At 41.0% G+C, this 25,263-nt stretch overlaps 1 protein-coding gene across 5 annotated transcripts in view; it reads right to left on the bottom strand.

Annotated features, from left to right (window-relative positions):
• Positions 1 to 223: 223 nt before the first annotated feature.
• Positions 224 to 25,263, bottom strand: part of RMDN3 (regulator of microtubule dynamics 3) — a 122,813-nt gene continuing 97,773 nt past the window's right edge. For all 5 annotated transcript variants that reach the window (XM_030214727.1, XM_030214726.1, XM_030214728.1 and 2 more), the window contains 6 exons: positions 19,556 to 19,631; positions 17,550 to 17,627; positions 16,213 to 16,311; positions 14,490 to 14,543; positions 5,785 to 5,865; positions 224 to 1,720 (listed from right to left, as the gene is read on the bottom strand). In XM_030214727.1, the coding sequence (XP_030070587.1) occupies positions 1,667 to 1,720; positions 5,785 to 5,865; positions 14,490 to 14,543; positions 16,213 to 16,311; positions 17,550 to 17,627; positions 19,556 to 19,631 (442 nt within the window). In that variant the 3' untranslated portion in view covers positions 224 to 1,666. The remainder of the gene's footprint in view (positions 1,721 to 5,784; positions 5,866 to 14,489; positions 14,544 to 16,212; positions 16,312 to 17,549; positions 17,628 to 19,555; positions 19,632 to 25,263) is intronic.

Here is a 25,263-nt window from a genome sequence, read left to right as displayed (position 1 = left end):
CACGGAGCAGTCACGTTGCTGTCAGCTCTGCCTGTTCCCTGACCCCTCTGAAGTTACTTCCTGTTCTGGGACAAGGGACCGGCAGAGCCGACAGCCACGCGACTGCTCTGTGCACCCCCAGGTGGTGAGGATGATGCGTCGGAGGGGGTTTCGATGCGCCGGGGGGGGGGGGGGGGCGTAGTGGCGACCCGTCCCAGGTGGCAGTCAGCCTTGATACGCCACTGATTATCGTAACACCTGGTGGCCAGATAATGGCCCATTATTGTAGGGTTATTGAAGGGGATTCCTGTCTATTATCATTACTATAATAATCAGACCAGGCAAGCATAGGGATGGGAATATAGAATTCTACCTCTGGTTCCAACTGAACTAGAAGCCTAAAGGTACAAGGAGGAAACTACCTGGTCAAAAACCTGAAAGAAAAGGAAAGCTAATGACAGTCCTTCCTTGTCAACAGGGATGGTGCGTGATGAGCAAACCAATTCAGAAACATCTATTGAGAGTGAGCATGTACTCAGACGACAATCATAAATCCACTTAAAAACAGACACATCCAAATTCTTCAATCACCTATAGTGGCACAGTATAAAAATCTAATGTTAAATGGTGTTCCGTTCATTTAACATCTCTAATCTCACATTTACTTTGTTAGCTCACACACCAATTGCATACATTATATATAAATTAACCCTTAAAATCACACATTCAAAACAACTAATAAGCATTAAAAAAGCGTCTCTGGACAGCAACACTGTGTATGTGACCTGGTCAGAGGTGCTACAACCAAGAGGAATTCAGATGCTGAACAGTCGTTTCCTGCCCCCTTTACTTCACTGAAACTGGACAGAACTGTTGGTGGCCAGCTAAATATTTTCTGGTGCTTATTTATATGAAAGCTTAAAGTGAGGGCTGTCATTTAGAACAACTGAAATCCGTCACAAGGATGTCCCAAGAAGCGCTTCAAAATTTCCACATCTTTTATTTTATATATTTTCCATGGATCATACGCTTCCACTAATGGTGCATGATGCCTTGGTCAGAAACACCCCAAGTAATCTGTGGGATGATATTTCACTTGTAACAGTGGAGAAACCAAACCATGGTGGCTAAGGTAGACTCTGTCCAAGGCATCGTGCTTGTGTCAGCAAGTTGTAAAGAAATCAGCAAATATGAGCACTAGCTGCAATGGGATCCATAAGTAAGAGGATTGTGGTGGAATTCAGTGTACAACTGGGAATCCCCCTAGTAAGAGCACATAGTATACAGCAGTTCTGGAGAGGAAACATTTGTTTTATGCCTCTTTGGTGTAGAGGACCTGCAAAATCTGTAACACTTAACAGTGTTGCTGAAAAAAAAGACAAAATTTGAGAACATAAAGATGTAAGAAGTGGAGAGAAGACTACGATGGACGCACATTTGTGTTAAAACTAAGTAGACATGGCAGGCGGCTACTGAAGATGTCTTAAGCCATGTAGTGAGTGATACTTCTGCTTTTGATGCTAATCCATCAAGTTCAGGCCTGATGTCCAAGAAAATGTGGGACAGCTCTTCGGCAGATGTGGCTCTAGGTACCTTGTTCTCGGCTTCATGAATCTTTATCACTTTAAGATCTGTGAACTGAAACTTGATCTCTCAGAGGAGCCAGCACAAACCAAAAGGAATTTTCTTATTTGCTTAATTCAGCTAGCATTTCCTCAAGTTCCCTCTGGCATTCTGAATCCTAAAACAGCAAAATGACACTATTATTGTCTATGTAGCATATTAAAATATTACATGTTCTGTTTACAACTCACTAAGTTTTCCATCCTGCCTAATGAGTTAGCATTTTCACACCATCTCCTACTTGATGTTCTGCCTTTCAAATTTTAGATTTCCCAAATTATCTTCAGGGGGACAGTCGCCATACAGCATGATTACATAAACTTGTTGTACATATAGTAAGCATACTATGTAGCTCTTGATAGCATTCCCTTGGCTTATCTGAGCTGGAAACTGATTTTAGATGTATTTGCCTCTTCAATCCAAGCTCAAGGCAAGTTACATTCAGGTACAGTGATAGCCCTAAAGAGGTCTTACAATCTAAAGTTGATACCTTGGGAAGTGGAACAGAAAGTAACCTGCCCATGATCAGAAGCAGTATTAGTGGGAGAAGTGGGATTTAAACCCTGTTTTCTGGTTCTCAGCTTCTATTGTCATCCCATAATCTGATGGTAGATTTTCTAGAATTTTAGTGATGACCCGCTTCCCCGAATCTCTGTAGATTAGTGTTTTTGATTTATACTGGTTCCTGTTCCAGCAAGAGATACTTGATCTATTAACTTGCAGGAATAATCATGGTCCCTTGAATTATCTGTGCTACTGAATGCTAGAAAAAGGAACATGGGAAAACAGGAAATGAGATAAGGTGTTTTGGACTACATTGCTTTTCACTCATAGCAAAGAATTAAGGAAAACAGATATATAATACTAATTTTGTTAGCATTTATTTCACCTGCACGTGGCTCGCCCTGTGCTCAAATTTGGAAAAGTGAATAATTTAAAACGAAATAAAAGAATTCAAAATTTAAAACTCATTATGAGCAAATTACAATGACTAACAGTGTAGGATAAAGAGTGAGAAGGAGAAATTATGTCTCAGCTGATGATTATTTTTCCTTTGGTCCTACCAGACCAGCTCAGAACCTGTGGGTTATGTCAGCTGACCAGCAGACGGAGACAGAGAAATTAGTTGTGTGATTTGACAGTTAAGGGCACTGTGCAGTCTTAGAAGGCTCACCAAGCAATGGAGCTCGTGTACACACTTCTAGTGAAATGTAATCCATTACCTTTACTAATAAGGCACTGTTGTACTCTACTGACATACATTTCCCCAACTGGGTCAGAAGCTGCCTCCAAATCCAATGAGATAAGTTGAATTGTAAAACAGAAGCACTTCATTCCTCATTGACAATAATCTGAAAATTCTACGTATAATTATAGACAAACATTTAACATGTGATACTCAAATTTCCTCAGTAATCACAAAATCTTTCAGGCCTCTTTGGAAACTAAAAAGGATCAGACCCTATTTCTCATCAGAAACATTCAGACTATTGGTACAATCATTAACATTATCCCAGTTTGATTATTGTAATGCCATATATGCTGGCTGTAAGGAGTACCTGTTGAAAAAACTCCAAATAGCTCAAAACACTGCAGCCAGGTTGATATATAAAATCTTTTGTTTTGAAATTACACTGGCTTCCTATTAAAGCGAGAATTACCTTTATCTTTCAAATACTAAATGGCACAGCTCCAGACTATATGGTACCATTAATAAACTTAACTCAAAGAAACACTAAATATGAGGCAAGAAGCTATCTCAGACTACACCTCCCAAATTGCAAAAAACTGATCTACAAAACTGTCCACCCTGCAGACTTCACTTACCTAGGAACCAAATGGTGGAACTCCTTATCACCCAAAATAAGAAATATACAGGAACATACTAGATTCTGCAAAATCCTCAAATTGTTCCTTGTATACAATATGTAAGCCGCATTGAGCCTGCCATGAGTGGGAAAACGCGGGGTACAAATGTAACAAAAATAAAATAAATATTCAAACAAACCCTCACAAAGAACAACCATATCTCAAACAATTAATACCTGAATTGATTTTTACTTACTCTATTTACCATTAACTTTCTTTTTGCTTCACGTACAATTTCTCATTCATAATCCCTGTATGTTTATGATATTATATTGTAAAATTGGATTCTTACAACAAATTACTTTCTTATGCATTATTCTTTGTTATGTATCCTATCCTGTTTATTGTAAGCCACACTGAACTCAAACTTGTTTGGGATAATGTGGGATACAAATGCCACAAATAAATAAATCCCCACTGGCCCCCGTCCCATTCTCTAGCTCAGGTATTGGGAGATGACTGAAAATACAAATGCAGAGGAGAGAAAAGAGCTAAAAGTATACATTTCCCTTCAATGCCCTTCCTGAGGCAAAACAAGACCCTAGAGAAAGGATTTGTTAAGATGCAGAAGATTTCCTGCTCTGACTGTTGGAAATGACGCACAGAGAAGCTCAAGCTAGATACTGACTTAAGCAGCAAACAACATATCAAACCGGTGGTTTTATTTACTTACTCACAAAAGTACATGGAAAATATGATTATGCTAGGAACTCCTTGAGGTTTTAGCGTGTCAGTGCTTCAAAAGAACTGCATATCAGCATAATGAGGGGGAGGGAGGGGAACGTAGCCCCACCAATGTCACCCAAGCTCCTGCTAGATCTTCAGGATAAGTAAAAAGGCGCTAACTTTGACTATTAAGAAACTCCCTGCTCAATTGACTAGAAACTATGGGGTCAGCTGCTGGCTGAGAAGCACCAAGTTAGAGCTTGCTATGTCTGCAAAATACCCTTAAGGGGGTGACTCACAAAGAACTACTTTTATTCTCTGTCTCCATCCACTGGTCAACGGACATAACCCATTTGTCTGGACTGGTCTGATAGGGTGCTAAGGAAGTATTACAGCACACCACACTGTAACAGTAAGGTCCTGAGGAAAGTCTCTCAATCTCTATCAAAACATGTAGCATAAAAATCTAGTTATGGCACAGAAAAATTTTGTATTTGTCTGCATATTTAAAAATTCAGTGTTGCATCTGTGTCATTTAAGTTACAACTGTTCTTTTACAGATTATGCACTATCACAGTCTTATTTTTAATTAAATTGGATAGACTTTGCCTGGGACCCAGAGGAGCATTTAAACTGCAGCTTGTGTTGGGGGGGGGGGGGGGGAGTGGGGATGTTGTTTGTTTGGTTGCATAACATGCTGATTGCTTTGATGAGCACCTTATTTTTTCCAAAATGAAGCTATTTTACTGTTCTGTTTTTTTTATATGTTAATAAAATTGTTTAAACATAAACTGCAGCCTTTAACAATACTCTAATCCAGGGGTTCTCAACTCAGTCCTTGGGACACACCTAGCCAGTCAGGTTTTCCGGATACCCACAATGAATATGAATGAGACAGATCTGCATATAAAGGAGGCAGTGCATGCAAATTTATCTCTTTAATATTAATTGTTGGTATCTCAAAAACCTGACTGGCTAGGTGTGTCTTGAGGACTGGGTTGAGAACTCCTGCTATAACCATCATCTCCCAAAGCTACCATTACCACCATTAAGTCAACTTACATCTGTTTCACCTCAGAACAGTAGTGACAGTCAAAGGGCATGCAACAGAAATAAACTGCACATAGCACATGGTATTTACAGGACTGGCCGGTGAGTTAAGAAACACATTAAGCACTTACTCTTTATGGATGTCATGTGAACACATCATGACATCCTCCTGGTATCTGAATGTTATTTGTTCACAGAAAATAAGCTAAGGCAGGCACAATGACATGAACCTGGCTGGGGCTGCTGTGGAGGCAGCTCTCAGCATCTGGCGGCAGAAATCCCAACCATCACATAATAGTGACACCCAGTGACCAGACTTGGGGTGAACTTGCACCAGGTTCTGCAGGGAGCTGAAGTCTGAGGCTCCTAACCAAAGAATAGTTTGGTAGCTAGACTAGCTAGCCCCATAAGCACTGGACACCCAAGGAACAGAAAACCTACAGAACACACAAAAAAATACTCAAGCAAAACTGAATAGAAATACTATTTTGATTAGTTCAGCACTTAAGATTAGTATCTGCTGGTCATTTAACATTTACAAACTTATCCTACTGTTTACCGGCTTGACAATGAGCAAAAAAGATCAGTGACTGGTACCTCATTTGATCTGACTGGCAGTTCCGACGCCAAATTCAACCACTTAGCAGCTGCAGTTTGATTCCCCAGACTGCTGTAGCACTAAAAGCAAAAAGTGAGAAATAATTCAGTTGCATAAAGGAGTTCACAGCACAGGGCAACTTGCAGGACCTGAGGGCCAGTTTCAACAAGGACAGGTGAGGGAAGATACAGCAGTGAACATCTCTAAGGTACAGGAATTCATGTTCTCACTGTAGCACACACTGAACAAAATACAGAACAAGGCATATCATGGTTTCAAAGTTAATATTCATTCATTTTCCAGTTCTATAAACTGACGTATATGGATATGTAAAACTGAGAGGGCATTCCAAGATGGGACTGAGTAAGCTGCACCCAAACTCAGAAGAGAATAAAGCCACTAAATATTTCAGAAAATGGCTTCATAGTTTGGCAGTTGTGTGAATTATTAGAAACTTGGTAATAAAACACAGAAGGAGACCAGGCTATCTGATTTAGTATTGTTCATCTAAGAATCAATGCGGAAGACAACAAGGCCTAAAATGGCCTATCAGTGGAAGTGGAAAGGCCAGCATTTTAAGAGTTTCTGGACACACTTGGCACTGATAATGGAGGATGGTGGAAGTGGAGGCAAAAAGACACTGAAAATTCAGATAAAAAGCATGAGGTGTGGGGTTGGAGGGAAGGATCTGTTACTGGTTTGATTATGAGATGCAGGAAAAGTGAGGACCCCCTTTTACTTCAGCTGGTAAAAGGGTAGTCTTTTTTTTTTTTTTTAGGAAATGGAAGTGCGGCAAGTAAAGCACTTGCTGCGCAGCCATTTCGGGGGGGGGGGGGGGGGGGGGGATCGCTTACCTCCACCCATTGAGGTGGTGGCAAGAGCTCCTGTGCTAACCCGGCAGCATGTGGCACTGCCCGATTACTGCTGAGTACACTCCAGCACTAGAAAAATAAATATATTTTTGTAGTGCCAGATTGACAGCGGGCTGGGGGTGGGAAGTACCGCTGGGCTGCTGTGATAGGACGGTGGTATTTTCTGTTTAGTGAGCAGTAAGCCCTGAAAAAGGGGCCCTGTATGAGTAATTTGGTCTTTTTATGCCATCATTTACTATGTTACTGTATCAATATATTTGTGTTTTTTCTTTGATTCCATATTGCTCCATCATGGGAATCCTGCCTATTGTCTCAACATTTCAATTTAAAAAAATCATTTTTGGGACCATCTCTCTATTGTTTTACTGTAATTGAAACAAGCAGCTCCTTATTTTCTTACCATACCCCAGTCCATCATGGTAAAAAAAGCTAAGAATGTATATCTACTTAGTCTCTACCTTTATGTTTAAAACAATTTTATTGAACAAGTAAATAAAGATACAGGAAAACAAACCGATGCAGAACTTGCTCAATGACTGTACATACTAACCTTCCAGATAATTAATGACATAGCTCATTGACATAAATCATAAGGTGCATAAAGAGTATAAAGATGTAGACTCACAAACCAGTCTAATTCAATAACCTAAAAAAATATTTTATGACAATCCATACCATAATAATATCCTAACTCAAATCATATCTGACTCTCCTTCCAATCTACCCCAGGATACCCTTAAAATCTGTTTAGAAAAGGATGCACCCAGGCCTGGCTCTTATGGCCCCCAGCCATCCCTAATAGTAACATAGTAAGTGACAGCAGATAAAGACCTGAAGGGTCCATCCAGTCTGCCCAACAGTCTCATTCATTCGCAATTCTAGATTGACAACAATGAAAGTGATATTATATACATTCTTACACTAAACAGGGAACACCCCAATGCCCTCCCCCCATCCCCAACTACTTAGTCTTTATCTTAAAGCAACAGGACAATGTAATGTACTTAAAAATGTCAATTTTACATTTTCTTTCTCTGCATCCTCACTTTGGTCTTATTCCTAGGTCTCCTTTTTTGCCCAAACGTTTTTCTTCTGTTTGTTTATTTATTTAGAACATGTAGGTATTTTCTATTATGTATTAACCCCCTTTCCTGAGGTCACTGTTCAATTGCTTGTTCTGTACTCACGCAAAAAGTATCAAGATGATACCTCTACATACTTATTACCGCATTCCGGTTTACTTTGACCCAGTCTGGCAAAATAGCTAAGAAAGAGCAACAGTTGAAAACATTTTTTTGTTTGACTAAAGCAAAATAATGACGTCAGTCACATAACTTCTGTAAGTTCAAGACTTGGGTATTCATTTGACAAAACATAGCCTTGGTAAAGCTTTCATTGCCCTAACATGTCATGCATAACTTACTGTAATAAGCTACCAGTGTAAATAAACTGAGCATAAGAATCTCAACATCTGGTTAAGTAATGTGCCAATAAGTCCATTATCAAAATTGGAGCAGTTACTAAAATCTAGGTGAGTCTTGTACCCAAATCTACTGGGCACTCACAGCTCTCAAAAAATTTCTTTGATGTAGAAATGTTTTAAAAATCCAGAAAAAGACCTGCTTAAAACATAGGGGCTTTCACTGGCAGTGAGAGTAACAGAATTGTAAGTACAATGTTTTTAATGTAATTCTTGTTATACCTAGATACAAGGCATTACCATATAATCTTTGTTAACATCACCTATACTATTGTCCCAAGGTTATTCTGTGATAAATACAGTGCAATCCGCATAAGTGCAAGGGTCTGGGACCAAAGAAATGCATGCAGTTAACCGGAGCGCACACTTAACCGTTGTGACCCAAAGAAGCTTGACATCTGATAAACACACGTACAGTATACAAACTCCGTTAACTGACGTTAGGCTTACGTGAAGTAATCAGTTATAGTCCTCTGTACACTATTGGGTCTGTGAGTTCCAAAGACTACGTCTGCCAGATGGTAAAAACTGTCATAGCACTGACATCCAGTGGCCTCCAGATAGGCCCGCACGGTGTTGAGACTCTCCAGTGCTCTTGCAAAAGTGACAGGAGGTTGTTGAATTTTGTCAGCATGTGCCTCGCTGCTCATTTCTTCATCTGTTTCATCATCAGCTGTTGCTGCCTGTGTGTAGGCGCATATCTCAACATCAGTGCTGTCGTCAGCTGTTTGTAGAGCATAATCAACAGCTATGTAGTGAAGAAACTCCTCTTCAGTAACACCGGCCGGGATGCCAATAACCTGTTCATCTGACGCGTTTGCAACAGCTGCATCTGTTTCGTCCCTCTCCACATCCTTAACAAAGCTTGCCCGCTTGTAGCAGTTCACAATGGTTGCCTATGTAACATGATTCCAGGCTTCTTTCTGCATATGTAGGGAATCCAACAGTGATAGATTACGAGCCAATTCAACAGCACGTTTATCCTTGCCAGTCTGGTCATCCATAATGCTCATCAGACGATGTAGCACAAGAGCCCGATAATGTTGTTTGAAATTGGCTATTATGCCCTGATGCATAGGTTGTATCAGAGAGGTAGTGTTTGGTGGCAGGAAGACCACCTTGACATTAGACAGCCTGACATCATCACTGTGTGCAGCACAATTATCACAAAGCAACAAAATCTGACGCTTTTGTGCCCGCATTCTAGTGTCTAACTTCTTTAGCTACTGCTTCCAAATTTCCCCAGTCATCCATGAATTTGCATTAGCCTCGTATGACACAGGAAGTCGCTTAACTTTCTTGAAGCAACGGGGCTGTTTGCTCTTTCCAATGACAAGGGGTTCCAACCTCTCACTCCCATCCATACTGCAGCAAAGGAGGATTGTCAGTCAGTCCTTCAACGTTTTACCTCCAGTAGTTTCGGCATGTTTGAATGCAAGTGTTCCATCAGGAATCGCTTGCCAGTAGAGACCGTTTTCGTCAGCATTGAAATGTTACGAGGTGCAAACTCGTTCAAGATGGTGGGAAGAACTGAAACAACTCAATTTTCAGCACCAAAGTCATCAGTGTCTTGTTTCTCACCATGCTGTTTCTTGAATTGTATGTTGTTCCTCTCTTTCCATCTTTCCAACCATCCAACAGTGGCTTTGAATTCAGTTAGTCCAAGACTTTCTGCTAGCTGGTTAGCTTTCTCCATAAGCAGTGGACCACTGACAGGAAACTGTCTGCTCCTGACTCGAGAAAACCACTGAAGAGCATCTTCTACTTCCTCAGCTTTTCCCGCATGTTTTCGTTGTGGATTTGTATTGTTTTGCCAGTCTTCCAGAAGCTGGTCTTTCTGCTTCAAGACACGTGAAATTTGGCTGGGATTGACACCATATTCTTTAGCAATAGATGCTTGACTTTGTTTTCTAATTTTTTAAAGAACTTCTATTCGTTCAGCCAGTGTTAAAGTCTTACAGTTCCGCCACAATGACGACAACCCCAGGGTACACTCTAACAACATTCTTTCACTTATTCTGCCTGTGGCAGTTAAAGGGGTGGTAAATTTGAAACCTCATTGGTTGTCACGCGCCAATCGGCTTCCATATTCCGTGCGCACGTTTATGCGGAGTCTTTCCTGCAGAGGAACGGTCTTAAACCATGCATATAAGCGAATCTTGCACTTATCAGTGGTGCGCTAAACTGAAGTTTGTTCCCATAGAAATTGATGGTGCCAAAAACGGGACTGAAGTACAGCACACAGTTAAACAGAGCTTGTGCTTATCTGATGTGCACTTAAATGGAGTGCACTGTATACCCATAACCTATGGAACTGTCAAACAGAAAATGGACATACATCTGACCTTTGATATTTGGGGAGGTACATTAAGTTTATTTTCTACCATTATGTCTGTGTTTATTGTAGAATTTGATATATCACTTTTATTAACAAAAGGTCAAAGCGGTTTATAAATGTTAAATTATAGATAAAATGGAAAGGAACTCCAGTTAAAACAGGAGAGAACATGCACTCCCACAAAGTATATAAACAGATAAGGAAAAAAGAGGGGGGGGGTGCATTTCTGAGGACCTGCGTGGGCTGAAGACGGCAGCATTTAGGTGCTAAGCAAATCAAATGCCGAACAACCTCTATTGGATTAAGGGCTGTAGTCATCAATAGAACGTCCAAGACCTTACTAATACTACTACAAATCATTTCTATAGCGCTACCAGTCGTACGCAGTGCTTCACAATTGAACACAAGACCTTACCATGTCCACTGATTCATACTCTTATATGGGTCAAGTTTACTAATCATTTTGCTATCCCTCCCAAACCCAACAATTGTAGTACTGTATTCTAAATATCCCTTCCCTCATCCTCTCCTACTTTCACCAAACAAGTAATACATTACTTCAAAACACATTCTGCATCAACCAGAGGTGCCAGAAATAAATTTAAAAGCACGGACAAGAGAGCACTGAAACATGGCAAGATCCAGAGGGTACGTTCCAGAATGAGCCCTGTCCCACAGCAGTGAAACATGCCAAACCTTCCCTTCTAATCCCAACCTCTTGTCAGAGCTGTGTAGTAAGAACAAATATAAGGCAAACATTTCCTCCATATAGGAAGCAGAAAAGTGCTTCTTCTATTCCCTAGGTCTAGGAAGCAGCATCAGAGTAGGTAGACACCAATGAGTCTTCTCCATCAATAAACGTTTAGTAGTGTTTCTTCAGAGCCCAGCACTTTGTGAAAATAAAGGAAATAAAAATTGTCTTGCTATTTGGAGTCATCCCTTATGTTTCAGTAATAAAGGAGCCAAGATCTTCTTTGGAACGTCTGAACCTCTAGCAGTTGGTACAGCTTCATTGTGTTTGCACTTTGAAAGTGATCAAGGGAGATATAGTTCTTATGTTGTCAGACTTGGGGGGAGGTGAATTAAAGGAATGTGAAGAGGGTGAAGGCGGGATAATTTGAGGGTGGATGTTGTAAAGCTTATGTGCCTGTATTGTTGTGTATTGAGAAATATGGGAGGGGTGGAGGCTGGGGGGAATGTAGTAGATGACATGTTAGGAGGCGGATTGGGTATTCTAATTTTGTGTTTCTAGAAGTACAGAGTGGGTATGGAGGGGGAGGTGGAAGTCAAGAATGATTAATGCACGCTCCAGAAGAAAAGAGAGAGAGTGAGGGCACTTACTGAAGAGAAACAGTTAGATTTGTTTGCTATCACTCAGATGTGGTTGTTCAGCTTTTTCCTGATGGCTTTGATTGGATTGGGGGATTTAAGCAGTGGAAGAAAAGGTGGCTCATACTGATTTTTAGGGAATTATTGAGGGTCTAGAAATGCAATTCTCAGGCAGTGAGTGGGGTTAGTATTGTTGTTTTGCAGATTACAGGGGAGTAAGATTTTGAAGTGTTGGTAGTCTATTTTGCCCTGTCAGATGGGCAGTTGATGCAGGAAATTTTAGAGTTGATGGATGAGTATGCACTGGTTGTCCCAACTGTTGGTGCTCAGAAATTTTAATATAGAAATCGGGCCTGAAGATCAGTCTAATAAATAATCTCTAGCACTTAGATTTTTGTCAGTTTGTGGTAGAGTCCTACTCACAAGGCTGGAGAAAACTTTAAATTTTATTTTTATAAACAGCTTGGTTGGCTCACTGCAAGTTGTAGATCAAGTTGTTGTCCCTGTCCCAAAGTAATACCATCAATTGTTTGTGTGTTCAGTAGTTGCTCAGAACCTTAGGGCAATGGAAGAGATCAACTACTGGAAAATGTGATGGCTGACTAGTTTTTGCCAGGGTCTGAGGTTATAGCTAAAAGGACAGCACAGATGTATATCTAGTTAAGCAGTGGAATGGTATTTGTGGAATGCAGTAGATAAGGTGGCACTACTTAGGCAGCTTAGGTTGGGAATAATAGAGTCTCTCTTCACTACTCAGAGGGTTTAAGGGTTATGAAATGATCATTCAGATGGGCAGGAAGGGTCTAGCGAAAGTACAGGAAGGAGAATAAGGTGGTGTGAAGAACTTTGTGTAAGGATAACCAGACTTCTGGGTGGTCAGCCAAAATGTATTTTTTAAGCATATGATTACTATGGCATGGCATTAGAGCAAGGGAACTATTTCCAATAGTTAAGGAACTTAGTGGGGAAGGTTGCATGGTTGAAAGCGATGTAACTGTGATGACAAAGTCAAGATTTTATGTAACTGGGGTTTGTGAAGAATGGTAGGTTTTGGGATAGGGAGTTGAGGAGGCCTCAGTTGATATGACAGAGGGAGATGTTAATGACATGGGAGACTGCTGGATGCAGTTTGAATTGGTTTCAGTTTTCTGTGAATTAGAAATTTTTATCTAAGATTAAACCTATCAGCTATCTAGGGTATCCCCTGCCCAGCAGCACTGATTTAGTTAGCAGGAGATTTGGCTGCTTCTTTCCTATATGGGTGTTGGCCGCAGGTTGTGTGTAGAGTTGCACTGGGATGGATGCAGGGGATGAACGCAGATCCTGCGGGGTTCCCGCAGAAGTGTAGTGCCAGGCCAGCCTATCTATCCTTTCCTTGTGTTTCTAAGCTAGTTTAGCACTTATTAATGGATATGTTTCAGCATAAAGTACCTTCCTCAGGAATCTACAATAAAAAATATACACTTACAACCTTAAAACAATGCGATAAATAATGTAAAAGACAATAAAAATATTTTTAAAATAACTGTATAACAGATAAATGTAAACAATGAATCAATGTGTGCCAGAAAATATATAATTATATGTAAAAGTTATACACAAAATACAAAAGAACGGACAACATACTAATTGCATAAAAATAAACAACATGACTGTTTCACAGTGGTACAATCATAAAAAAATAAGAAAATATATACCAACATATCTTAGTGTGGAATAAAACATATTATAGAAAGGACATAATATGAAAAACATGTATGATGTGGCAAAAATGAAATAATGCCAACCTTGTTAGGAGAAATCCTAAACCAAATACTGGACTGCTGCAGATAAAAATATCTCAGGGTCTTGAAAAAGATCAGCAGAAAGTCCAAACTGTATAGCATACCCACGTTCATATATTTATTGATAGGCAGGTTTGCCACCAATTAGGTTCCAGTATTCTTTGAGCCTTGGAGTTACCTTTTTTCATAGTCTTGTTGTGAGCATTATTTTTTATGATTGCATTAAAAATAAATAAATAAATAAATAAATAACATGATTGTCTCAACAGTAGTACAATCAGTATGTTGTCCATTCTTTTGTACTGTGTGTATAACATCTACATATAATTATGTATTTTCTGGTACACATTGATTCATTTTATACATTTACCTAGTATATAATTATTTTTAAATTTTTTTATGGTCTCTTACATTATGTTTGTTTTAAGGTTGTAAGTGTATACTTTTTATTGTAGACTCCTGAGGCAGGCACTCTGTGCTGAAACACGGTGCCATGTCGAGTCTTGTATGAAGTTTTAGTATGAAGAGTATTTTGACCATTAAAGTATTGTTGTACTTCCACCCCATTGTTTGCTGAGCCTTCTTCTGCTTCCCACTTGGTTCTTCTGCTTTGTTGTTCTCATTGTGGGACTCTAATGATCAGTCACTACTTGTTTGAAGCTTAGGACAAGAAATCTATTAAACCCATCCCCTTTTAATACACAATTACTGCAAGTTTATGTTTACATAATAGTAAAACTTTGGCTTAACAAATTAACCTATATGCCCCTACACAGATGCACCCAAGATACGTTTCCCTTTTTGACACCTACCTTATGCTCAATCTTAAGGAAAAATGGTAAATTGTTGACAGTAAAAAAAAAAAAAAAAAAAAAAAAAAAAAGACACAGTGATCACTTACCTTGGCAAGATATACCCTTGTTGCCATGGAAAATCCTGGGCTTAGCTGCTCTGCCTGAAGAAAACGGAAAGAAGAAAAAAAAGGAGAATTTTGATAGACCATGTCTGAGGGAAAATTTCAAATACTAAGATGGCCGCTGACTAGACAGTCAAGGAGCAGTTAGCTCCAGGGACCCCGTACAGAGCTGGCCAGAAACCAGCCGGAGACCAGCCAGATCTCACCGGGAAGTGGAACGGGCAGCACTGCAGAACTCAGACATCCAGTCCGGGCAGGGACACTGCAGAAAGCCGACCGCAACCACCTCCAACCAGGGCCACAGCGCTATCAGCCCTGGCCTCGACCTCCGTCCACCACACCTACCTCCAACATCGCCGACCTCCAGCCCGCCTGGAACCACCGCTATCAGCACCTCCAACACCACCGACCACCCGCTCGTCCGCATCCATCTCCAGCATCGCTGGCTGCCGCCGACCACCTCCTGCACCGCAGGCCACACGCCTGCCTGCACCACCCCTGCATCGTAAGCCACCTGCTGTGCCCACCGTCGCTGCACACTGCGTTGGTCGGCGGGAGAAGGGAGAGAAACGCCACACACGTGGAGATGGAGGGCAGGTGAAAGGAGCAGGAGAGTGGAGCAGCCATCGGAGGCGTTTAGTGTGGTGTGAGGTATGGGCCAGTGGGGGAAGGGAGCGAAGTGCCGCACACGCAGAGTAGCGGAGACAGAGGTGGGAGACAAAAGGAGCAGGATAGAGGTGCAACCATCGGTGCAATCACCGAGGCTGATACCTACCCTCCGCCAAGGCACAGACAGCGACCTTTTCCCACAACTCTCAGAGCACATCAAGATTCAAATCCCTCCTTCCCAAGGGACAGAGTCAGTGGGAGAGAGTAATTGAGTTTGATACAGAACTAGCTGACTTACAACACATCTACTACCTGATTTAACTTTCAGAGAAAAGGGAGCCAGTGAAGTACAAAAAAAAAAAAAAAGAAGCATCTCTAGTCCAAGGACTTTATTTGCTTCTAACACACGAAGGGAATTAAAGGCAGCAGTAAATCAAGTAGCTGAACTTGCCAAGGTGAGGAGCCTGAGCAAAGGCACACCCCAGGTGAAGTCGGGGCCCCTGTACCTGCCTGCTTGGACCGTCCTTAACCCTGCACTGAGGCCGTCTCACCGAGATACCCATCTCCAGTGACTCAGCTCTTAAAATTAAGGAACCCAGTGCATTGGGGAGATCCCTATCCCCAACCAATGATACAACTACGGAGCCTCTGCACCCTCGGGCAATCCTTCTGATCATCTAACTGTGAGTACCCATCTAACACGGCATACCAACAGCCCTACGCAAATTGATCACATAATGAACACCGGCAAACTGATCCTAACAATCTACTCCTTATCCTTGATCCACCTAACACTAACCACCCCACTCGTTGAAAGCAACATCATACCCATACTACATAACCATCAAAGTCTGACCAGACGCACCACACCTCACCAAACTGACAACCACCAAAACAAACTGTATTCAGTTCAGAATAAGGATTTTTATTAGGTAACAAAATCAGTGTTTTGTGGTAAGGTATTTGTGTGTCTAGTGCAAGGCAGTTCACTAAAGAAGAAGTATTTATTTCACAGCATCTCATAGGTACATGTATTACTGCACCCAAAATATTATTATCAGATGGTTTAAAAATATCCTTTAACCATAACACTCAGTACCTTCAGAAAGTTCTGCAGTGCATCATAAATAGTAGCAGTAGGAGGAGTTTCATACAAGGCAGAAGCTGTTTTTCTCTCAAGCCATCCAAGGTTAGCAATCTGAGGAGAAATGGCAACAACATATAACAAATGGGAACATGTACCCTGAAGTATATGACAAATCAGCTGCATTTCTGAAAAAAAAAAAAAGCCACAGCAGAGATTTTGGAGCTCATCTGGCCAGCTGCTGCCTGGCTTAATGAACTTTCACAAAACCTAATAGATGGATTTGCAATGCAAAATAATCTGTGTTGCCAGTGTAAATCACAAATGGGTGGGTGGGGGGGACCCTACTGGATTCCATAGGATCAATTTAAAACAAGATACACATACCAAAGACCACAAAAGAACTACCAATGGCTTCAAAATAAACATTAAATACAATAGCAAAAAGAGAAGAGCCCCAAGGAACATCTGACTGCAGTAACCTCCAAGAGGAGACCAAATCCTCAACATCTCCAAGAAACTACTGGAACATGGTCCCTCAAATTTTAAGTCAAGACTAAGGGATGCAAGCAGATTCTCCCGGTCTACAGTATTACACGATGAGGATAATTCAAGACAGATTAAGGTAACACTCTCTTAATGGATGTGCCACATAAAGCCACACTAAAAAAAGATCTAGAACAGTATTCACCCAAAAATCTTCAAGCTGATAATCTAGAATTTTATTGAAAGATGGAAAGATTAGAAATTAGGAGATAACTGGTAGGATTGCCTTTTATCAAATTTTGAATTCTTCAGGAAATGGCCCATGACAGCCTGCTTCAATGATGAGGGGTAAACTCCTGATTTAAGAAGTATTTACAATGTATGTTAGGGCAAAGCCCATTAAAAAAAAACACTCAATAAAATGCCAATAAAGATCCTGAATTAAGATTATAAAAATGATATATCAACTTTTCGGCATGTAACCCTTTAGTGTCCAATGTTCCCGTAATAAGCCATATGGGAACAGATTGATGGGAACACTGGACATTATTAAAATTACTTCTAGCAAACATCTTTCTACCTATCTTCCCAAAACAAGCATTACGTTTCTAGCAAAACTGAAATGTTAGGAGGGTTACCTGTACACACTGAGTGGTTACAGTCAAAAACCAATTTAAATAGAGAATTGCATGGCTGCACTCCTCCTTTCCTACCCACATCTTCCTTTGACTGAGACACTGAAATATCTATACAACATTCTACAAACGGGAACAGGAATGGCTTTTATGATCAAGGACAGAACCTAAAATGCACTGTAGTACAGTTCCATGGAGCAAGCGAGAACAAAACGAAGATGGCTCTCTTACCTGGTAGCACCACCTGCCCAAAAGATAGTAAGACTTGGCATCATCCGGTTTTAGAGAAATTGCTTTCTCAATGTGTTCCTAAAGAAAATGCAGAGTTTTACAACATACTGAAATAAACTTACTCTCTCCAAATAGTATAATAAACATTAAAATTGTTTTGTATCAGCCAACCCTACCTTAGGTAGATTCTATTATTATTCATTAACACAGTATTAAGCAGAACAAATCTGGTACAAAAAGTAAATACTAGAGCGCCAAATCAGTGAATCTCCCTTCACCCAGCCTAAACCCACTCACCAAAATAACAGAGAACTATAAATCCACCATCAGCCTGGGTGCTTACAGACGACGGTGATAATACTAAGAATGCTGAAAATACCACTAGAGGTACGGGAGACTACTGCAAAGTGTTTTATTATGCCATTATATCCAAGCTCCTAGACTCCTGAAGTCCATATATCCCTTTATAGCTTCCCACTGCATGAGCAGTGTGATCTTTGTTGAATACATCTCACTACCTAGTATTATACTGCAGACCTTACTTGGTCACTGGCTCTACCATCACTTTGCATGTCCCAACCCTTTTCTCACTTGTGATTTCTATTGGCCCATACTGCCTTAATCTGCATGGTTTTCAACTAGCACTGTCCAGAAAATGCTTATTTGATTCAGGGGCATAGCCAGGCCTCGACAGGAGGTGGGGGGCCAGAGCCCAAAGTGGAGGGGGACAAATTTTGGCCTGCCTCTCCCACTGCACAATGGTACCTTGGGCTGGCGAGGGTCCCAACTCCCGCCAGCTGAAGCGTTTGTCCCCCGCTGGTCTCGCATTGCCTGCCCTACGCTGTTCTCAGTCGCAGCATGCATGCTCGTTTTAATGAAACTGAGCATGCGCGAACAGTTGCGCATGCTGTTTCACTAAAACGAGCGTGCACGGTTTGACTGAGAAGAGCAGGGTAGGCAATATGACGAGACCAGCACGTGAAAAATGCTTCAGTGGTGGGGGTTGGGGACCTCTGCCAGTCTGAGGGGGACCCAGAGCCAATTTGGAGGACCCAGGCCACCATAGCCAGTGCCGTTGTGAGGGCAGCTGACACCTGGGGCAGGTCGCCGCTGCGCACCCCCCCCCCCCCCCCAGAGCGTGTGTTTACATGGAAAAGTGGCGAGGGATGGGCGGGAGGGCCGAACCGCCCCGAGAGCATGTCGCTGGGAGCTGCGTCGGCTCCGCTGGTTCCCTGCTCTCTCTGCCCCGGAACAGGAAGTAACCTGTTACCGGGCAGAGGGAGCAGGGAACCAGCGGAGCCGACACCCCCCCAGCGGCGTGCACCCGGGGCGGACCGCCCCACCGCCCACCCCCCTTCCTACGCCACTGACCGTAGCTATGCCACTGATTCAATTCAGCCCGAAATACATTATTTGTATTTGACTGAATATTCAAATACAAATACAAATAATCTGGGGCTCTATTGTGCTAAATATTACGGAAATAAACACTTGATCTCCGATTTCACGTGACTTCTTTAATTATTTTTATTAAAACTCGAAGTCCAATATTTGGATTTGGTATTTGGCCCATTAATATTTTTCATTATTTGTATTCGGACGAATAGTAAAATATTCTATTCAGTACAGCTCTAATTTCAATAGGGATCAATTCTCAAAGCTTGCAGTTGACAAGCATCTCATCAAAAAAGGCCAGGGTTTCTCAATCCAGTCCTTGGGACACACCTAGCCAACCAGATTTTCAGATACCTACAATGAATATGCATGAAATAAATTTTATTTATTGCACTTGTATCCCACATTTTCCCACCTATTTGCAGGCTCAATGTGGCTTACAAAGACCTGTTATGGCATCACCATTTCAGGGTACAAAAGGGTTAAACTAACTCTACAGAAGCAGACAGCATCACCAGTTAATTTCTGACACAGGGACTCTGCTGTTACCCTACTTCCCAAGTCTCATATAATATCTGAGCCCTCCAGATGGAAGAGCTCTCTTCACTCACCTTAAAGACGTATCCAGTCTGAATACGCTTCTGGATGCTCTCATGATCTGATAACTGACCACAAAGAATGGCAAACCTACAACACAGAAAATTTAGCTACTGTATGTCTTGAAAGTTCACAAACACCATCATTTTTGGATTATTCTTACAACAACCTAAAAAGAACACAGCTCTCTCCAGGATTATGTTTTTTAAGGTAGGTGCACTCGTGAGGGATACTACTGCGTTTAGTTAGCCTCACTTCAAACAGGGGAGGGGTATACTAATATGGATATGTAACTCTTACTTCACTGAAGTGGTGAAAATACGAACCCTAGAACTACTGAACTGGATTGAAAATCTTACCATAAACACTAGGAGGCTGATAGTCAGACCGCGGGAGTTAGACAGGCTAATTGCCACGATCAACACTAAAACCGGATATTCAATGTCAGGCCATTTCTGGTGAGTGGCATTCAATATCCGGTTTACTTTTGACTGGTTTGACTTTGACCGGCCAAGCCGATATTCAGCATTGACCAAAGTCAAATCAGCCAAAGATAGGACTGCTTTGCGTGCAGCCAAATATGGCCACTAAAGTTAAGAAGTACTTCCCTCGTCCTTATTCTAAATCTAAGTGCCAGTGATTGTATGTTTCAGTGGTAATTTCACAATTTTCACATGTAAAAGTGCCGGCACTTATACGTACATTGGCCCAATTTTAAAAACAAACACTATACATATAAATGGTGCCAATTAGCCAGCAAAACTGCCAAGGGTTTTTTTTAATTTTGGAGGCAAAAATAGATATTTTCCCCTCCTCCACCCCAAATACCTCATTTAAAACCCTGGCCAAAACACACACTTTTTATGAAACTTGTGTTTGCTTTGAAGCTGGTGCAAAAGCTGGGGAAATTTTAAATATACATGTAAATGGGAAGAATATGTATAAGTTTTTTGGTCCACCCAAACCAAGCTCTCTTGAATCTGTGCATCCCGGTACATCTACATGTATAAATGGTGCATTCTGAAACTACCATTTGCATATGTATGCAGTCTACATGCACAAGTGTTGCTATGTAGACACGCAGATGCTTCTAAAATGACCTCCACTACGTATAAAGAAGACCAATGTTGTTACCACTCGGGTCTGGCTGGATACACTAGAGCAGCCTAAGATGAAATGACAAACTCACAAGTCATCAAGCTTTCCTTTAAAAAATAAAAGATCGCCAATTCTCCACTGGCAGACATTCCCAAACAGAAAGGAAGGTTCTAACAAATGTTTAGACTAAAGGTGAAGAATATTTTCTCCTCAAACCAATTCAAAAAAGAAAGCAACCCAGAAAAAAGGGTTCATACAGATCCTATTAGATCCAGCTAGATGCTGAGGAAGTTGTATAAATTGCAGTGTGAAAATTTCAGTTTAGATAGAAGTTTCTTACAATAAACAAACTATTCTTCCTACAGCATACCAGCTAACCCCCCTAAAATTGTTTCCAAAAGGCTAAAGAGGAACACCTGCGCCATTAAATAATGATGTGCCAAGGAAAAACTCAAATGCAAATGAGGCAGAAAACTATTTCCATTCCCCTCAGCTCCCTCCTGATACCAAAGAACTGTAATACATTTTTAAAAGATTTCATCATTTCTGAAGAAAACGTTCAATGCTTACTAAAACAAAAACATTGTTTAAAGGTCTATTAATTAGCACTCATTAAGCACTCTACATCAATCAACAGCAGCTCTTTTACTAAATTGCAGTAAGTTTTTAGAACAGAAGAACATAAGCATTGCCATACTGAGACAACTGAAGGTCCATCAAGTCCAGAATCCTATTTCCAACAGCGGCCAGTCCAGTTCATAATTACCTAGCATGATCCCAAAAAAGTAAGATTTTTTGCTACTTTTGCGTACTGTTCACTGCCATTGCCTTGACTTTCTTTCATCTCAAGCTATTCTTGATCCACTTCAATCTGGCTTTTGCCCCCTTCATTCAACTGAAACAGCGCTTGCTAAAGTCTCCAATGATCTGTTCCTGGCCAGATCCAAAGGTCTCTATTCTATCCTCATCCTTCTCGATCTATCTGCTGCTTTTGACACTGTTGATCACAGCCTACTCCTTGATATGCTGTCCTCACTTGGATTTCAGGGCTCTGGTTCTTTCCTGGTTTTCTTCTTATCTCTCCCAGCGTACTTTTAGTGTATACTCTGGTGGATCCTCCTCTATTTCTATCCCACTGTCAGTTGCATACCTCAAGGATCCGTCCTGGGACCTCTTCTTTTCTCCATCTATATTTCTTCCCTTGGTACTCTGATCTCATCCCATGGTTTTCAGTATCATCTTTACGCTGATGACTCCCAGATCTACCTCTCCACACCAGAAATCTCAGCCAAAATCCAGGCCAAAGTATCAGCCTGCCTGTCTGACATTGCTGCCTGGACGTCTCAGCGCCATCTGAAACTAAACATGACCAAGACTGAGCTTCTCATCTTCCCCCTAAACCAACCTCTCCTCCTCCCCTATTCTCCATTTATGTGGATAACACTCTCATCCTTCCTGTCACATCAGCTCGTAACCTTGGGGTCATCTTCGACTCCTCCCTCTCCTTCTTTGCACATATTCAGCAGACTGCTAAAACCTGTCGTTTCTTTCTCTATAATATCAGCAAAATTCACCCTTTCCTTTCTGAGCACACTACCAGAACCCTCATCCACCTCTCGCTTAGACTATTGCAACTTGCTTCTCACAGGTCTCCCACTTAGCCATCTTTCTCTTCTTCAATCTGTTCAAAATTCTGCTGCAAGACTAATATTCTGCCAGTGTCGTTATGCTCATATTAGCCCTCTCCTCAAGTCACTTCACTGGCTTCTTATCCGTTTCCGCATACAGTTCAAACTCCTCTTATTGACCTATAAGTGCATTCACTCTGCAACTCCTCAGTATCTCTCCACTCTCATCTCTCCCTACATTCCTCCCCGGGAACGCTGTTCACTGGGTAAATCTCTCTTATCTGCACCCTTCTCCTCCACTGCTAACTCCAGACTCCATTCCTTTTATCTTGCTGCACCATATGCCTGGAATAGACTTCCTGAGCCGGTACGTCAAGCTCCATCTCTGGCAGTCTTCAAATCTAAGCTAAAAGCCCACCTTTTTGATGCAGCTTTTAATTCTTAACCCTTATTCACTTGTTCATAACCCTTATTTTATCATCCTCACTTTAATATTCCCTTATCTCGTTTGTCCTGTTTTTCTGTCCTAATTAGATTGTAAGCTCTGTCGAGCAGGGACTGTCTCTTCATGTTCAAGTGTACAGGGCTGCGTACGTCTAGTAGCGCTTTAGAAATGATAAGTAGTAGTAGTAGTACTTATCCCATAAATAAGCAGTGGGTTTTTTTATTTACTTATTTTTGTTTCACTTGTATCCCCCATTTTCCCACCTATTTGCAGGCTCAATGTGGCTTACATAGTATCATAGAGGCGTTCGCCAATTCTAGTATGGACAAATACAAAGTGATATTATGGTAGAATAAGGTTCATGTGTGACAGACACATTATGGATTTTAGAGTGGAAGAGTTATTTTATGTCTATTATGAGCTTTGGTTTCGTTGTGTTGCAGGGATTCAGGTTTTTAAGTTGGGTCGGTGGGGTATGCTTTTTGAACAGGTTTGTTTTTAGTGATTTCCAGACGTTTAGGTGGTCATATGTAGTTTTTACGACTTTTGGCAGTGTGTTCCATAGTTGTGCACTTATACAGGAAAAGCTGGATGCATAAGTTGATTTGTATTTAAGTCCTTTGCAGTTTGGGTAGTGGAGATTTAGGTATGTTCGTGCTGATCTTGTGTTTCTGGTTGGCAGGTCTATGAGGTCTGTCATGTATCCCGGGGGCTTCGCCATCGATGATTTTATGAACCAGGGTGCAGATTTTGAAAGCAATACGTTCTTTGATTGGGAGCCAGTGTTTTTCTCGGAGGGGTATGGCGCTTTCAAATCCAGTTTTTCCAAATATAAGCCTGGCTGCTGTGTTTTGAGCGGTTTGAAGTTTCTTTATGATTTGTTCTTTGCATCCCGCATAAATATCATTGCAGTAGTCTGCATGGCTTAGTACCATTGATTGTATCAAGTTGCAAAATATTTCCCTCGGGAAGAATGGTTTCACACGTTTGAGTTTCCACATTGAGTGGAACATTTTCTTTATTGTAGATTTTACTTGGTTCTCTAGTGAGAGGTTTCGGTTGATTATAACACCGAGAATTTTCAGGCTGTCTGAGATAGGAAGGGTGTAGTCTGGGGTGTTTATGTTTGTGGGTTTATTCGTATTGTATTGGGATGAGATGATGAGACATTGTGTTTTTTCTGTGTTGAGTTTTAGTTGGAATGCATTTGCCCATGAGTTCATGATGTTCAAGCTGAGTCCATCTTAATAATAGCTTATGGACTTTTCTTTTAAGAACTTGTTCAAACCTTTTTTAAATCCTGCTACGCTAACTGCTTGCAACACATTCTAGAGTTCAATTATACACTGAGTGAAAAAAATATTTTCTCACATTTGTTTTCAATTTGCTACATAGTAGTTTCATTGCATGTCCCCATGTCTTTGTATTTTTGGAAAGAGTAAAAAGCAATTCATGTCTACCTGTTCCATTCCACTCAAAGCTATCTCTCCTCAGCTCTTCAGGCTGAAGAGCTCTAGCCTCTTTAGTCTTTCCTCATAGGGAAATCATCTCATCCCATTTACAATTTTGTTGCCTCTCTCTGTACCTTTTCTAATTTCACTATATCGTTTTCTGAGATGTAGTGACCAAAATTGCACACAATATTAATACTTTAACAGCATAAATTAACTTAACTGCTCTGCAGTTACCACATAGCAAAGTTCTTTACCACATGTTGTTATTCACAATTAGTAAGGATATACTTATGCTAACTACACAAGTGACAATGCACTAAGTACCATACACTAACTGCAATGTGCAGCCCTTACCCAATCTTCTCATATAACTTACCCAATCCTACCCCCTAATGTCATGCAGTTGATGAGCAAATTAGAACACATTGTAATGTCATCACAGAAGCAGTTGTCACTCTCATGTCCTCCTTCATGTTCTTTGGCTGGTGGGTTTGTGAAATAAGCAGCTTGTTTTTTTTACCACAGTTTTGAATAAAAAATATATCTGTTTCTAATTAAGTGGAAGAATTAAAAATGAAATGGAGGAAGTTCATATGCAGACCACAGAGAACTGCAGCACTAGATTCTAGCAACCTTTGACCACAACAAGCAAGTGTAAAGATAACTTCAAAATTAAGTATTTTTGCAATATTCCACTTCATGCACAGCTGTGACATCTACGCAACTTGTTTATAAAAACTCCCTGAAGGTATGCTATATATTTCATCGTTATATAATACATTTTGAACATGTGTAAGATTCATTTTACTGTAACTGGTTAACCAACACCTTTATGTGAATCAGAAATTAATACAAACACTTGACTAAGGAGGAATCATGTCTCTACAAAAGTAGATTAAAGGACGTGGAGGGGCATAATCGAACGCAAACACCCATCTCCATGGGTGTCTATCTCCGAGGACGGGTACGTGAAGGGGCGGGCCAGACCGTATTTTCGAAAAAGATGGGCGTCCATCTTTTGTTTCGATAATACGGTTGGTGCCGGGCAAATGCATCGGCTTTGGGCGGATTTGAGCTGGGCGGTATCGTTTTTCAGC

This window comes from Microcaecilia unicolor, chromosome 9 (genome assembly GCF_901765095.1).
Source record: "Microcaecilia unicolor chromosome 9, aMicUni1.1, whole genome shotgun sequence".
Lineage (NCBI taxonomy): Eukaryota > Metazoa > Chordata > Amphibia > Gymnophiona > Siphonopidae > Microcaecilia > Microcaecilia unicolor.
The sequence above is the reverse complement of the archived record's forward strand: the minus strand, read 5'-3'. Positions and strand labels throughout refer to the sequence as shown.